At 49.5% G+C, this 16,708-nt stretch overlaps 1 protein-coding gene across 1 annotated transcript; it reads left to right on the top strand.

Moving 5' to 3' along the window:
* Positions 1-9,259: 9,259 nt before the first annotated feature.
* On the top strand, positions 9,260-15,090 carry LOC126047839 (homeobox protein NANOG-like). Its single transcript, XM_049822034.1, has 4 exons — positions 9,260-9,440; positions 12,576-12,850; positions 14,198-14,287; positions 14,728-15,090. Exons 1-4 carry the CDS (start codon positions 9,260-9,262, stop codon positions 15,088-15,090), a joined length of 909 nt encoding a protein of 302 aa, XP_049677991.1.
* Positions 15,091-16,708: the final 1,618 nt, after the last annotated feature.

Here is a 16,708-nt window from a genome sequence, read left to right as displayed (position 1 = left end):
AATCTTGACATGCCAAAGCACAGGGCTACTCTGAAACATGAATGCCATGCCCCCACCCCACAAAATATGCAACACCCCCCTGCCCCAAACTCCAAATGACAACCCAAATCAGACTACAGCTCAGCAGCACTTCTGTGGGTCCTGGTGCACCCCTGAGCCAGAGCTACAGGCTTCAACTGATTTTTCTACAGAGTTGACGGTCTTGCTCCTGTTTGCCCTGCAGAGATAACAGAGCTCATGGGGGAACCAGACCCATTAACAACACTGTCTATTAAGATCCAGCAATGATGTGACTGATGCCCCAGTAAAAGCTGCTGGAGGATCATCCAACATAACCATTACTGATGGTGATGAGGCAGAGGACCAGACCTGGCTTGGCCCTCTGGCTCATCCCTGTTCCAGAGTGGGCTGGTATGTAGGTAAGATGATTGCGAAGAACTAGCGGAGGTGAAGTGACAGGCAACCTTATTTATTTTCATCAAAGCCCCATCTCTGGCACTGTGTCTGCCAGTTCAGCCCTTTCCACCTGTCCTCACCTGCTTTGTGGGAAGGGCAACCTGAGTGGAGCTGGCAGCGGGAATGCCTTCAGACAAGACAGATCCCCCCCATGTGCAAACAGAGATTAGATCTACAGATTGCTGAGAAGATGAGATGCTGCCCTTCTGGTTTGATACACGCTTGGCAGAGAGGAGCTGTATTTTATAACACTCCTGTGCTTGCTGCTCTTCCCTGGGGCCTCCCTCTCCCCCACTCGTTTTGCAGGGCACACAAACCAGAATGTAACCTCCTTCATGTAATCTCACCATGACTGTGCATAATACCACCCTTTAGCCCTAAGGCAAAAGTTTTCTGCATTGACATTCTGATGTTTCTGCCTAGCCAAGGTGTGGGCAGTGCTGCACAATAACAGGCCCTTTACTGACTCCATAGGGTGCCTCAGTTTCCCCATCCATGAAAATGAAATCATGTGGATCTTTGTTCAAGTGTTTGCATGCCTGCAAAACAGTATTGCTGTTGCTTGAATTTGGTAGACCTCAGCTGGCAAACATGCATCTGTTTTGCCTGTCTTTTTTTTTTTTTCCTTTTTTTTTTTTTTTTTTTCCCCATGCTGTGCTTTCTAGACATCTCCCTTTGATTACTTACCTTTGGGATTCTTTCTCCCCAGGTGCATGACTAGCCCCCATCTTTCCTTCTTCCTCCCTGCCCAAGCAAGATAGGTTCCTTTTGCATTACTTCTTTGTTCTCTGTGGTATTTGCAACACCCTCCCAGCCTTGTATCACCTGTGAATTCCATTCCTCCTGGTTGTGTTTTCCCTGTCTTTGCAGCACCTAGAATGACGAAGCCTTTTGTGCTGCTGTTGCTGCAATTGAACCTGATACTTGAAAGGAGGAGAAAGGGTTGGAATAAACTGCTCTGATGATTCATCCCCGGGGCTGAGAGATTTGCTCCTTTGATATCAGTCCCTTGATCAGAGCTCTGCTATGTTATCTCTGTTTGTCTGGGGAGACTTAATTCCTGGCACATTTGGGCTGGTGGAATCCCAGATACCAGAGCCGGTGACTGGAAAAGGAGCACACTGCATTCTTCTCCCAGTCTTAGATAGGTCAAAGAGTCTGTAAGGTTTGATGTTCCAGGCCCTATAAGCCCCTTAAGAGACAGCCTTTTAATGCAACTGAGAAACCTCTAACTTTCTTCCACCTGCCAAAATCCATCACCTGCTCTCTCTGTATCTTACACCCCTGCAGAGGTGTCCCAACACAGTCTCCTCTTCCTCCTGCCTTGTTCTGTGGGCAGGTTTCCCTACCAGCTCATCCTCTACTTGTGTGCCACTCACAAGTTATTGAGGACCCTTTCACCATTCCTTTAGGAGACTGCGCACTGATCCACTGGTCATGAAGCAGGATGAGTGAAAACCATGAAAGGAGCATGGAAAGCCTAGCTTAAGCCTAGCCTACCTCAAATGTCTTCCTCAAAAGCGTAATATCAAAGGGCCGGATGAGTGGGATGGATTCCCAGGTATGGACAGCTCAGCTGGAAGAGGGGCCATGGAGACCTACAGTTTTGCAAATTGGGCTTAAGTGGGGATTCTCTGGAAGATTTGCCTAGGAACAAGTTGGGGGGGGGGGGGGGTGGTGGTCATACAGGGACCACATCTCTGTAGGACCAAGTGGGTCTAATGGTGGAAGAGTGTTTTCTCTATGAATACATTTTGATTAAAATGTTCTGCATTACACGAAATGGTTAAACATGATTTGAGATTTCAAGACCTCAGATAGCTTGGTGCCATGGCAGTGACCACCATTAAAAATCTTCATAGCTTTTGTTAAAGAGAAGGGGAAACAAGTTCAAGTACTAAAAAAATGTAAGCATTGGAAAATCCATCATCCCCTTTCTTTTCAGGGAGAAAATATAGCACAGATAACATTAACAACAGTTAAGATCCATTATTCTAGGGGAGTTACTCACTACGGACCTGGAGCATAGCTTTGCTGTTACTTCATATAAAACCCTTCTTCTTCAAAGACAAAACATCATTGAATAGGGAAACGAAGACCGATGAAGGAGGAAAGTGCGCCTTCCATTTCAGATGCTGGACTCACACTACTTTCTGCTGGTGGCACACACACAGTTTGGACAGGCAATCTGGGAAGTGGAAACACATGGCAGCATCAGGCTGGCCAAGAATTTGCTGTATTTGCACACTGCCCATAAGCTTGTAGCCGTATAGCCAGAGAAATTGCTTTGGCCAGTAACCACAGATGCCTTTCAAACATGAAGCCAGGAGATAGAAGGTGGACTGGAGAAGCTTTGTGAAGGATGGGTGAGAGCAGAGGAATCATCCGCTACATTTCAAGAGATGTTGGAATGAAGCTAGAAGTGGTAGATGTGGCGACACTGTCCAGGGCCTGCTCTTCTGCCTACTCTGATCACATTTTTTTTTAGCAGATCAGGGAAGTAAAATCCTAAAGGTGAGACCCAGGAGACTATGGGAGTGCCAGGAAGGGCTGGCAGAGTCCTTTTCTTCCAGTTTCACCTTCCTCTTGGCATCAGGGTCAAATTACACTTCTCTTAGAGGGCCTCACTGTGTGAAGGACTTCAGGAAGGGTGTATGAGCAGAAAAATCCATCTCGTGATAATGATCAACAGCTTGTCCTAAACTGCTTTGTTGGAAACTAAGCCCATTCATTTCTTGGCCCTTACAATTTTTCACCGGGCAGATTAGAAAAAAAAAAAAAAAAAAAAGAGAGAGAAGGAAACAGAGGGGGAGGATTTAAATATATAGGAGGGGGAGGATTTAAATATATATATAAATAACAGGCCCTTTCTGAGCCCAGAGGGTGCCTCAGTTTCCCCATCCATGAAAACGAAATTACGTGGATCTTTGTTCAAGTGCTTGCATGCCTGCAAAATAGTATTGCTGTTGCTTGAATTTGGTAGACCTCAGATGGCAAACATGTATCTCTTTTTACTTTTTTTCCCCCAGATTTTCACTTTTACTTTTCAGTGATTTCACTGAAAAATTTTGCACAGCAAAATAAGTTGGGCTTTTGTTACTCTGAATAATTTAAGAGAAGGGGCCTCTGCAGACTGTTCCCTTCCTTCACGAACCAAAACCACTTAACACGGGAAGTTTACTCCTAAATTACATTTACAGAAGGAAAAATGGAAGGCAGCTAGGAAATACTGATGAATGTTATTTAAGGTTTGCAGACTTCCTAACCCCTCCCCCAGGCTTTTTTCAGTAGGTGTTACCATAGCTCCCCTTACATCTTCCAGACCTGAGAGGTCTTAACTTAATTTTTTATGCGTCTGGATGGCTGCTATGTACAGTGAAGTACCAGCTCTGACCCTATTTAGCTCTAGGCCCAGAATAGCCTAAAAAGAGAAGGGAAATCCTTTTCCTTTTTCTTTTTGATCACCCAACTGAAACTTGGTTATATTCCCTCACTGGGCATATATTTTACCCCTTTCAGAATTTTTCAGCCCAGTGTGACACACCTAAAAAACCCTAAATGTCAGCAGCATGTTTATGATTTTTTTGGAATAAATTTTCCTTTCCACAGCCTATCCTCAGTACTGCAAGACCATATGTGTTAGGGGGAAAAAACCCCTCCTTTTCTGGTACATACTCATTAACAGTATTTGCAAGGAGGACAAGGCCATTGTGAGGACAGGTAAACGCATGGATCTGACTAGATTGCAGCACAGTCTCACACAAAGCAAAGAAAAAATGTAGAAGATGATCAATCACCAAACAAGAAAAGTCTCTGGAGAAAAATATGTTATTTTAGGAGAAGTAAATTCAAGTTCAAGTCACAGTTAAAGAATTAACATGCTGAACTAAGTGGTTAAAAGGGGAACAGGGTGGGAATGTTGCAATGTGGAAATGTTTTAGCTACTTTGCTTCTTATCATTCAAACTACATTACTTTTCCACTTTTTTGCTATTAAAAATTTCTTTAGATTAAGGCATTACTTTCAATATCAATCACAAAACCTCTGCAAATGTTTAAACAAAGCAGGGCATTTGTTTGAGGCTTCAAAGGAGAAATACTATAAAACAATACTGCCAAAGCCTTTGTCTTAAAACAACTGCATTAACTATCTTTGAACACTTAACCAGAACCACATTCAGCAAGTTCAAGGACTGAAAAACATACTTTTTTTTTTTAAAAGCCAACTTGGACAGAAAAAAAAATGTTTGTTTGCCAATATTACTCATCACAGAAAGAGACGGTGTGGCCCAGAAAGCCTCTGGAGGGTTGCAGGGTGCTCGCCTGCTGCTAGCACCACATGAGCCTGAGGACAGGTCCCTCTGAGCAGACATGGTCCCCACGCACCCCCCCCGAGTGGGGTCTCGTGAGGCCAAGCCTCCAAGAAATTTGTTTTCCTTCTATAGTGGTAGCAATAAGGACTTCTAAACTGTTGCAGCCCGAACTGCCCCAGCCTTGCCAATCAAACAGGAATGCAGATGTAGCGATACTCTTGTTGGTGGCACCAGCTGTAGCATCACTGAAGAGGCTGTCGGGCAGAGCTACACCAAGAAGAGGTGAGCCACGAGGGCTCAAGCTGTGACTGAACATCTAAGTCTCTGCAGGATGCTGTCAGCTTTAACTTTTAGTTCTTGCTCTGTTACGTCCACGCTGTACATGTCAAGTCTTGTTTGCGTGTTAGCTGTCATGGGACACTTCGCCAGAACAGACATCTCAGAGTCAGGGCCGTCCAGTGTCTCTATCCAGATCTGAGCTTTCCCATTTGACCCTGTCAGATTCCTCTTTTAGGAGAAAAGAGCAGCAACTGACAAATGAAGAGGTCTCAAAGATAATTTATTACCTAAAACCCCAGTGAAAAGCAGAAGCAAAAAAAAAAAAAAACCCAAACAAATCAAAAGGTGTTGCCTGGAAGGATGATTTTGCTGAGGTCACCTATGAAAGGTAGGCAAGGATTGTTATAAGAATATCAGGTTGTCACAACCATATGGACTGTGCCAGTGAAAGGACCTAGTTACAGAAACCATTTCCATGAGTATGTTCTCCATCTTCTGCTCTGCCTGAGCATCTTCTGAATGATGTCCATAATCCCAGCCCAGTTTTCAAGGTTGTTTTTTTCAGCCTCTCCTGCCTTCCGTGTCACTAGATTTACCCTGTGAGTAGCACCTGCGTTCACTGCTTTGTGGTTATCATCTTGGGCAAGTCAGCACGAGCTACAGCCACATCGTGGAGGGCATGAGGACAGAGAATGAGGACTTTTCCTCTTTCCTCCTGGTCTCTCTAACTACTAGTCTTCTTATACCACTGCCTTTATGGGGGAAACCTCGTCATTCACAGGCTACTGTTTCATTGCTGTGACTGTTGCAGAGGTCAGCGCCATCTGAGAGAAAGCAAAGGACTTAGCTGTTGATGCAAGATCATGTTACTAACACGCCTGTGAAGAATTTACCCTCTTTTTATTGGAGTGTGCTTTCAGCTTCACGGTACAGAAGAGCACATAAAGGTTGCTCAAGATACTAGAAAGCCCTCGGAGCCAAGAGCATGAGCCTGGAAAGGCTTTCGTGGAGATGACCGTGAGATGATAGTGAGAATTTGGGCCCAGCCTGGAATAACACAGTACCAAACCAGCGAGGGTCTGGCTCAGCGTGATGCCGAGCCACATCTGCCGGCTGCCTGCAGTGCTGGTTTTGGGGAGATGCTGCCTGCCCCAGCGGCTGTGTCACGTGCAGCACGGGGGAGATAAGCTGCTCCCCGAGAGGTGCTGCTGCTCTGAAACCGCCGAGGGTGAAGCCCGGAGGTTTCTGCAGCTCCTCTGCCTCCCGGTCCCCCTCCTGCCCCCGGGGAGGTGATTCCCTCTGTGCCGCCCCACTCACCGGTCCAGCCGGGCCGGTGGTTCTGCTCCCAGGGGTAGCACCATCCTCCACCCCGGCTTCTGCCCAGCGGGACTTTGTAGTGCAGGTGACTACGCCAGTTTATTATGGCCTCTGGGCACTTTGCAAGAAAGATCCCAGACACCTTCAGAAGTCACTGAAATCAAGGAGCTCAAGTGCAAAGTGCTCAGCCAGTGAGACTCCCAGCAAGTACACGGATACCCACTGCCACCCATGCCATGTTTTCTGCTAGGTCTTCAGATTAAACAGTCTTAGAAGACATCCTGATACCCTCTAGGTCTGCTACCTTGGTCTGCTACCATTTTCTAACTGCATCTAAGGCCGTGAAAACTTGAAGACCAAGGTACGGTAACAGGCCAGATGTGAATAAGTAGGAGCACATGACATTCTCCTTGGCTGGTGGCACTGGAGCTGCCCAGCGGGGTCCCAAGCACTGTACAGCTCAGGTCATTGGTGTGTCTCCCTTTGCTTAATCAGCTAGGGCTTGAGGGCAGATAGGAGGGATGGTGATCGGAGCTCATGTGGCACTGCAGCTCTGAAACAGAGAATGATTCACAAGTGAGGCATGAGCCAAAACCACTGTGTAGAGGCTGCTGCAGAGTGATTGCCATATTCAGGATGTTCTTGGGATTCTACTGAGGCTGATGTGCTCAAAAGCCCTTTTTTTGCTTTAAGTTTTTCAAGTTAATTTCATATTTAAAACTGCATTTCTTGTGCAGAGAGATGTCAGTCCCTGCAGTTTGTAGGCACACAGAAGTGTTTCATGCAAACAGAAAACATAATACTGAGTGTTAAAGAGACCCTAGCCAGGCCCTTAGCTGCCTCCAGTCTGCACCTCATGGGAAAGTGGGTGGTCCCAAGGCAGCAGAATCATGCTGTGATGTGGCAATTAAGTTGAATGGTCTGCCCATGATGGCTCAAGAGAAGCTGCACTGACTTTCAGGTTCACCCACAGGCCAGTCCTGCAGTTCCTTTAGGTTTCCCATGCAGGGACCTCAGAAGGCTCCCAAGTTGCCCCCCTTCTATGGACAGGGAAGCCGGCACTAGTGCCACGGGACACAGAGCAGCAGCAGAAGTGCTGGTAGAAGTGGTGTTCTACATCCTTTTAAACTGATGCAAAACCCATTTCCTATGGTCTTGCTCACCCCCACCTATCTGTTTCTTCTCCCTGCTGATGCTTGAACACTCTCACACCAAGCGGGTTCCCCTCTCTGCCCTGTTGGGCAAGTACTGGGTGCTAGCACAGGCTTGGGAAGAAGGCAGCAACAAGCACCTGTGGAACAAAGAGGCGCAGAGGGGTGCAGGGACAGTCCAGGTGAAATAATTTTACACTTCTGTGGCTTTGCACCTTCAGCTCTGAGCTTCTGACAGGAGGCATGCGCATGTCCTGGTACTAAGGCAGGGCTGGTTCTAGCAAGAAATATTGGAATTAACTCTGGAACTTCAGTCTGTGCAATGAGAAATACAGACATTAGCTAGAGACTCAAAATGTCTTTTGAGGTGAAACTAATGAAATCTTCCTAAACACAGGCAGAGCAAATCCTCCTGAGGGAAAGGGACTGCAGCAAGCCCAGAGAGCAGACCAACCTGCAGGCCCATAGCTGAGTTCTGTGGCACACTCACTTACATCTAGTTATTTAATGAACACCTCTGCAGGTGCCTGTCCCCCTTGGATGGGCCATATGTCAGCAAACATCAGCTAACCCTGCCTTAAAGGAAGCTCTTCATCTTCTTTATTCCAACCAGCCAGCGACAGCCTGGCAAAGGCCCCAACCAAGACTACACAATTGAAAGGACGTGCCTTTGAAAGGCCACGGGGGAGCAAATCTGTCAGCTGTGGACCTTACCTGCACTAAATCTTTTCCTACCTCCAGAGTGAAAATGTCTTTGCTGATTGTGCCTCGGTAAGACCAGCCGGCTGAGATTTCTGAGCCTGCTCTGCAAAATGAGACCTGGTGTTGGATGTGACTCATCCAGCGTTTCCGAGTTTGCTCTGGCACAGCCATGTGGAAGATGGGCCAGACACATTTTCAGCTGGCTCCCTCAAATGCCTCTGTGAAGGAAATCCCTTCTCAGTTTCAAAAAAAAAAAAAAAAAAAATTAGGTTCTAGCCCCCAGGCCTGATCCTTACTTGTTTTTTTCGCCCTTGCTCCATCTCTGCCATCTGCACCAGGAGTGTGGGAAGTGCAGGTCCGGAGGGTGTGTGCATGGGGGGGGGGGGGTGGGGGTGCTTTGGGGGGGGGGGTGTCAATGTGACACAAACCACAAAGCAAAGTCTCAGAACCCTCCCCATAACGTGGAGCCAGGGCTTGGGCTTGGCCGGCACGGAACTGAGCAGCTCAGCACCAAATCTACCTCCTGTCAGCTCCCATGTGGTGGAGGTTGGTTGGGATCTGCTCTCCCAGCGCAGTGAAAGGCTCCTCTGAGGTCGTCTGCGCTCACGGGGTTATTTCGTGACAGGACAACTCGAGCTGAGCCCGCAGAAGAAAGGAGGAGGAGGTTTCCCGGGACTCCGGATCAGGCCCTGCTCAGGTGTGACCGAGGAACCTGCAGAATGGGAAGAATTCAGAGGGGACATATTTTAGTCCTGATGCCATGTGTGGCTTCCCCCCCCCCCCCCCCCAACCCCCCCAGCTCTGTCCCCACCCCACCGATCAGCCTCTTTAACATGACAAAGAGCCCGGAGGAGCGGGCGATGGTGAATATTGCAGTCCCGGGCAGGGTATAGCCGGCTATAAAGAGAACTGCCTGTCTACACTTCGGGGCTACCTCAGCTCGCTGCTGAGACCTGCCCCCCCATCCCGTCCCCCCCCCGTCCCCCCCAGTGAGGGTGACATCCATTAGGAGGTGGGGGAACCAGCCCTTCCTCTGCCCGCCATGTGTGCGCACTTGGCTCTGCCCCCCTACCAGCCTTACCCCAGCGGGACTGGCATGGGATACCTGGAATTTTACTGGAACTCGGCGGGGGAGGCAGGACATACCCCCACCTCGGGTGGGCCAGCGGCAGCCGCCGATGCCGGCCAGTCTCCGGAGGGAGGAGGGAAGAGGCAGATGGCAGGTAAGGCCCTTCGGCTAAATCCTAGAGCCGATCCCCCGGGATACCTGCGGTCCCGGGTCAGCCACTGGCTTCGCCATCTTGGGTGAATTTTTCTCCCTCCCTGCCTTGGTTTCCTAATGTGTGACCTTGGGCGAAGCGTGACATGGTGGGCAAGGAGGATGGGGTGACCTCGGGCAGTCACACCACCTTTCTGCCCTACTTCTCTTTGGTGACCATGAACCGGTTTCCTAAAAACCTCACCGGAGCCTGGGAGAGGCCAGGCGCTGGCAGGGCTGTGCTGCAGGCTGACGGGCAGCGTGACAGCATGGGCTCATGGAAGTTCATGGCTCTCGGGGCAGGAGTGTCTGGGCCTCCTTTTAGGCAAATGCTGTCGTGTGCTAAGGAGAGAAACAAATCCTGAAGGTAATTCTGCTCCTGGCATCCCTCATCCCCTCACAAACTCCTCGCCCCCTTCATGTGCTCATTAAACTTGAGCCAAGGCAAGCTCTGAAGCCCTGGGCCAGGAAATCTGCTCCCTTTAAATCCAGCGTTGTTACTCTCTGCTTCTTTCCATTTGCCGTTTTCCTCTCCCTGTTTCCCTCTCCTTTCCACGCTCTTGTTGCCTTGCCTTTCCCTCTTTGCAAAAAAAAAAGTCCAGGCCGCACCACGGTGGCATTTTGTGTTCCTGCCGTTCCTCTCCTGCTCCAGTAGAGTGGCAACAGAATAGCTGATGAAAGCAGGTTTTTGCCCAGCCCCGTTGTACAGTCAGCAGGGTAACAGTTGGTTCCAAGCTGTCAGATGCCATAGAGAGCTACAGGCTCGGGCAGAGCAAGTGGCTAGTGGCTACTCGGCACGTGGCTACTTGCCATGTAGTTTGGAGAAGTGCTTAGGTTCTCTGCATGCTGCCTGCTACACAGAGGCAGCGGGCAGCTTGACTCATTTGTGCCCACAATGGGCCTGGCTTATAGACTTAAAATCTGTCTTCAAACACTCTGCTCTGGCGCCCGTCTCTACAGAGGGAGCCCAGTCATGGAAGCAAACACCTACAGATGTCAAGGGCTTGGGTCTGTCTTAGGTTTTTCACATTTATGTATGTTGCACTGCTGTTTGTGTTTCTTGCTTCCTTTTTCCTTCACTGTCTTCTCATGGGAGAGGGAGCACCTTTGTCTTGCGCTCCAGCTGCAGGTGGTAGATTACATGGCGGTTTGGGGTGACAGGCTGAGCAGGAACACGTGGGAGCTGTAGCTCTACGGTGTCTTGCTGTGGTTCCCATCTAACAGAAGACTTTCCTGTTTTCCAAGCCCACATTCTCAGCATGCTCATTTCCTACCTGTAAGGTTTTTACTGCACAGCCTGTAGGAACCAAGCATCCTGTGGTACCACACAAAATTTTAGCTGCCCGTGCACAGATGTTCAGCCTCCTCTCAGGCTCTGCAGTCTACCCACCACGCACATAACACCTCGGGCCCCTGCACCTCTTCTGTTGACAGCCCCTTTTCTCCTTGGAGGCAGAATCCCTTCGTAATCCTCCTGGCTCTGCTCCCCAGCACCAGAAACCTGCCCCACTACACACCTGCCCCTTCACATAGCCCGTGCTCTGAGTGGTTATCGTCTCCCAGGGGTAGGAAATAGCCAAGAGCAGGCAACCCTAGTGTGCCAGGCACCACAAAGACGCGTGTGGCTCGATCAGGAGGGTACCACAGACACGGCCACCTTTCTGAGGCCCAGCAACACTTCCAGGCTTTTGGGTGCTTGCTTAGTAGCCTCTCACCTTGGGACAGGAGGAGGAAGGGTTTGGTAGGGTGGATGGGGAGCCCATTCCTCAGGAGGGCGTCAGTACTTTGCGTTGGGCATACATTCGGGAGGTTGAGGAGGGTGTCTTGGTGGGCTTCAGTCACTCTTAGGGTGACTAGGAAGGAGGTTGGGAGCTCTTGGTTGGGCTCAATAGTCAGAGGGTATGTACTGAAAATAGCACTGCCCCATCCACTGCACCTCCTCTCTCCTGAAATGTCAGTAGAAGGAGAGGGGATGGACCATGCAGAAGGGTTTGCAGAGGAGCAGCTGGAGGAAGGAGGGATGGACAGATTTATCATTGCAGTTATGGGGCAGGGGGAAGACTGGCATCACAGCCCTTCAGTCATGGCTGGCCTGAAAAGGTCTCAGCCTCTCACAGACCCCCGCGACCAGGCACCTGACAGAAGGGTGCTGGGGTAATCTCTCTTGTTAGCATTTTCCTATTCAGGCAGCCTGAGTGACTTTGCATCTTGGCAGCTTTTGTCTGGACTGGTAGCCGATTGTTTCGGAAGTTTTTCCTTTAGATCTTTATCTCGACTTTGTCCTCAACAGAGTCCCTTTAAGACATGTACCAGGACAAATGAGAAGGGGCTTGGACACCTTCCTCTGCACTCTTGAATTTTGTCCCCTGTGTCCCTGGTACAGGATTACTGGCTCTTCTCACCTGTCCCACACATCCACCTTTCCTCTCCCCCTCCCCACTTCCACGTCAAATTTCTCTCCTTCATTCTTCTCTTGCCAGAAGCCCCCCTCAGCGGAACAGGTCCCTCTATCTATACGCGTGTTGCCGGTGGTGGTATGGTCTGTGGTGGGAGCCACAGGCGAACAGGAGTGAGCCAATATCCAAAGCCTGAGTGATGGTCTCCACCTGCCGCCCCATCACTGTAAGCACCGACTGCTCTGCCCCACCGTACGCCCTGGTCAGCCGTTGCTTTGCCACTGTCTATCAAGTGCCTTGAGATTGCTGGGCAGGCAGTTTTGGGGAACCCAGTCACCAACCCAAAGCTATGCTTGCAGTCATGACCAGGCCTTTTTACACCACAATGAGACCAGACTATTGCGGGGGCCTTTGGGAGAAGGAGCCAATGTGCACCATTCTCCATCCCTGCCCTGAGTTTTCCACCTGGCAAAAGGGAGCCACTGGCATCCTGGAGGGCTGAGCTGGGAAGCTGCTTGCTGCCAGCAGGCCTGTCTGTGCTCACAGGTCCATGAAGAAAGGAGGGTGACAACAAGCGTTTGCTTCAAGAAAGCCCCTGTCTGGTAGGCAGGGAGCTCTACAGCAGGCAGGGAGCATGCTCATACCCGTACAGCATGTCCCATTATGTCTTGTATATCTTTTCCCACTGTCTTTTTTTCTTGCAGAAGTATCCCCAGCTTCATCCAGTTCTGGGAATTTCAGCCAATTCACACCAGATTCAGCCACCAGTCCACATTCGGCATCCTCGTCCCCACAGCCTACGGCTAAGTCTCAGAAGGGCAAAGAAGATGGCATGGAGGGGGTGAGGAAAGCCAAAAGCCGCACGGCTTTCTCCAAGGAGCAGCTGCAAACCCTGCACCAGAGGTTCCAGAGCCAGAAATACCTCAGCCCCCAGCAGATCCGGGAGCTGGCTGCCACCCTGGGGCTCACCTACAAGCAGGTGAACACGGAGATTTTGACCCCTGGTATACCTGTCACACAGCGGCTGAGTGGTCGCATAAGGCAGTGACAGGACGGAAAGACAAGTCCCCAGCAGAGAGTAGAGGCAAAGGTGCCAGCTAACGGCTGCTCCCCTGCCTATTCCTGCCCAGAGATCAAAAGCACTGCTGGGGGAGAAGAGAGCCAGTGGCACCTCACTGGGGCCTCCCCAGTGAGGGGTCAGTTAAGGGTACTAGTGCCAACACTTGTAGTAGAATTGCAAACACAGCGATGAATATGCTGTTTGCCACAAACAGCCTCTACCCTGGGCTTGACAGCACTTCACAGCCTTTTTCCATGCACTGGTGAACTTCACAGAAACCCTGGCATGCATCAGTTCTCTGCATCCCAGGGCTGCAACATGCTGAAAGCTATTGCTCATGTTTCCTAAGGCTGATCTTGTCCCATACCTAATAATGTCCCACGCTTAGCACCGCCAGGCTGCTCAACACCCGCTCCCCCCTCCACGCAGGTACTGCTAGGTTCGTACATTGCAGCCTTTCAGCATCTCTGCTGATCTCCAGGTAGGTTGTGTGTAGTGAACTGCTGCTGGCTCCAGTGATGGCCTTCTAAAGCAGAGGGGGTTGGGCAATGGGGCACAAGTGTTTGCAGTTACAAGTCCAAAATCTGCCTGGAATTTGGATCTGAGAGCTGGGCAGGATGGCCAGGAGCATCCCGGATGCCTCGGGACTAAAAAAGTTACATATGCTTTGTAGGTGCACACATAGGCACGCAACACACTGAACTGGTTCTGTCAGGAACAAGACCTGTGGGACAATCTGCTCTTTCCTTCAATCCACATCCCTGCAAAGGCTGCTCTCACAGCACAGACGCAGCCCTGGAGGCAAACGGCTCTGGAATTCACCCCAGCAAGGAGCTTTGCATTTGGGACCTGCTGGGTACAAGGAGCAAGCCTCTCCCTTCTCCACTCGCAAGCGTGCAGAAACCACGTGTCAGAAGTTTGCCTGTAGCTCAGGGGGTTTGTAGAGACCTGGGTGGGTCTAATTTGCACCAGTCGTTCATCTCTAATGATGGAAAGGAGTCAATTTGTCACAGCTATGACTGTCTGTGGACATGATGCGGTCCCCTCCCCCCCTGCAGATGCACTCGCCGCCTGCTGAGGCTGCGAGACAGACATCTCCCCTGGGCATCGACCCCAGGGAGCTCTTCAAGGCCTTTATCTGCTGCTGCCCATGTATCTATGCCATCTGGTCACTCTCCCCCTGGTTCTTCCTGCTTGTGAATCTGATAACATTTGCTCTTCCCTCTCCTTTGCTGATGTTTTCTCTGCTCACCCTTTCCCACCCAGGTGAAGACTTGGTTTCAGAACCGGAGGATGAAGCTGAAAAGGTGCCAGAAGCATGGCCTGTGGACTGAACGGGCTCAGTGCCTCACGCAAGTAAGAACACAGCACGTGGCTCAGTGTGGCCCTTCCATCTGGGCAGATCAGTCCTGTGATATATTTCCTCCACGGGGGCAACTTAAGCATACAAGCATCGGCGTACCCTGCCTTCTGGTTTGTTCAGCGCAGAGGCACAGACTTGGCGTGACTCTCCATGTTCTGTAGGTAGCCTAGCAATGGGCTGACGATGACACTGAAATGCTTCCAGAGAAAAGCTGATTTCCTCATATATATATATATACACACACATACACACACACAACTGTGTATCCACCCCTGAGCTATGGGGATGTGTACGGTTCTTCTTGCCCTCCCACGCCATTGCCGCTGACCAAGAGACAACATGAAATGTGAAGGGACAGAGCCCCAGTACGTGTCAGGCCTGTGGATGCCAGTGGAGAAGCTATGTGTTCTGACTCACTGTCTTTCCCTTGCAGGGTGGTTTCCAGCCAAGTACTTACCTGGACATGCACCCCAAGTTCCACCAGGGCTACCCCATCACTGCAGCCAACAACATCCAAACCGTGCCTCCCCCCCGTCAGCACTATGGAGCAGGGCAGAACGCTTACACGATCGTGACCAGTGAGGATGGAGGAGTCTTTGGCAAAGGTGGGGGCACCTGCAGCGTGCAGCAGACAGTGGGCTTCATTGCCCAGCACAAAGTAGACTTTTACCACAGCTGTCCTGGCAGCGTGGAATATCCGAGCACAAAGGCAGGTGACGGCTGTAACTTTCACCACTCGGCCACCATGGGGGCTCCTTTCCCAACCGCTGCTGGCCACCATCTCTATCATTCCTAGGCACTGTGGATGTGGGGTACTTGGGCACCTGGGAATCAAATCTTATTCTCCTCTCTCCCTTTGTTATTCATGTGCTCTCCAACTCAGGGGCATCATGTAGCTAGAACCTGGTTTGGCATCCAAATATGTGCCTGCAAGCATGCACAGACACACAGATGTGCAGATACCTGTTTGCCCATGTATGTACATACAGCCCTTCATTCATACATCCTTACACACGCACGCACACACACACACATACCCCTTCTTTATTGGCACAGACAACCAAGTTCCCTTATAGCAAGACCCAAGATGTGGCTACCTAGATTATCCCCTGGAACTTCTAAATTATTGTAACTTGGCTCAGAGGAAGGACAGATTCCTTTGGGGATCTCATTTATACATATCACTGTACAGTTGTGCATACATAACATGTGAAGCCATGGGCTGTATGGAGAGGTGCTGGTGACATACCTTTCACCGAAGCTGGAGAAGCTATTGTCACGTGCCAGGCATCCATCTGATGGTTAGACCACCAGTTCTGTAGGTCAGCCACAAGGTATAGAATTGATGAAGCGTCTAGTGAAGGGAGATGTGACAAGCAGCTTGCAGAAAGGCTGGTAAGATGATCTCATAGGCATCAAAATTATAAATAAGCCCTTTGTTCTAGTCTGTATGTTTCTGTGCCTCCCCTCAAGAAAACCAAACAGTGCATTCAATTTGGCAAATAATAAAATATTTTTTAAGATGGATTATGTATTTTTCTGTATCTTTTTTTCCCACTGTAATAGAGCATTGCAATATGAAATCCAGATGGAGCATAAATAGCCATAGCAACCGTATGCCATTGTTATTACTGATTTGACTCTGAAGCTATAAACAGACATTTTTCTGTGTTATTAATGGATAGGCTTCATGACTCTTGGCAATGCCAGTTATCTAGAGTCAAAGGACAAGATGAGTAACTACCCCTCACCTTAAAAATTGCCCCTGCCCAGCGATATTTAATACTGGGACTGGCTAAAATATAGAGGTACCATCATTTCTAAACTTAATACTATGTAAGTGTCTAAGTACCTAAAACCAGATGTGTATATCAAAGTATATTTAATAACAAAGCCCCAGTTTCCCGAATCACAGGTTTTCTATCATTCTGATGATGGCAGTAACTTTATCTTAATGCAATGAAATAGCTGTCGCAGTTTAAAAAAATGAGCATAAAATGAAGACAATTGGTGTCTGTGACCAGCATAATAAGAGGCATGGTCTTCCACTGGAAAAGCTGGTTTATGTCCCTGTGCCTCACAGCTGTTTGTGCCCACCCCCTCTCCTTCACACAGGCACTTTTTGACCCTTTGGTTGTTCAGTTACACTGCTTATAGAGCCGTACTGTAAACTGTATGACCAGCATGATTTGGGGAAAAATAAGGCCTTTTGGAGGGCAAATCTCTAAGTCATACCATTTTGGAGATCCAATTTAAAGCACAACCCAAAGACACATGTCCTACACACAGCAAGTGCCTAAGCTTGGGAAAGACATGTTCTTGCAGCCACTGCACCATCAGAGGGGTGCGGATCAATTGAGTCAGCTTAACTGGAAAGGTGCTGGTTAACAGCTAAAGGTGCACTACAATAGCAG

This window comes from Accipiter gentilis, chromosome 18 (genome assembly GCF_929443795.1).
Source record: "Accipiter gentilis chromosome 18, bAccGen1.1, whole genome shotgun sequence".
Classification (NCBI taxonomy): Eukaryota; Metazoa; Chordata; class Aves; order Accipitriformes; family Accipitridae; genus Astur; species Astur gentilis.
The sequence above is the reverse complement of the archived record's forward strand: the minus strand, read 5'-3'. Positions and strand labels throughout refer to the sequence as shown.

Bases quoted from the DNA above. Each gene is read 5' to 3' on its own strand.
- LOC126047839 (XM_049822034.1), top strand. From the start codon at position 9,260: ATGTGTGCGCACTTGGCTCTGCCCCCCTACCAGCCTTACCCCAGCGGG. The intron at 9,441-12,575 runs GTAAGGCCCTTC...TTTTTCTTGCAG, and splicing joins AGGGAAGAGGCAGATGGCAG to AAGTATCCCCAGCTTCATCC. The intron at 12,851-14,197 runs GTGAACACGGAG...TTTCCCACCCAG, and splicing joins TGGGGCTCACCTACAAGCAG to GTGAAGACTTGGTTTCAGAA.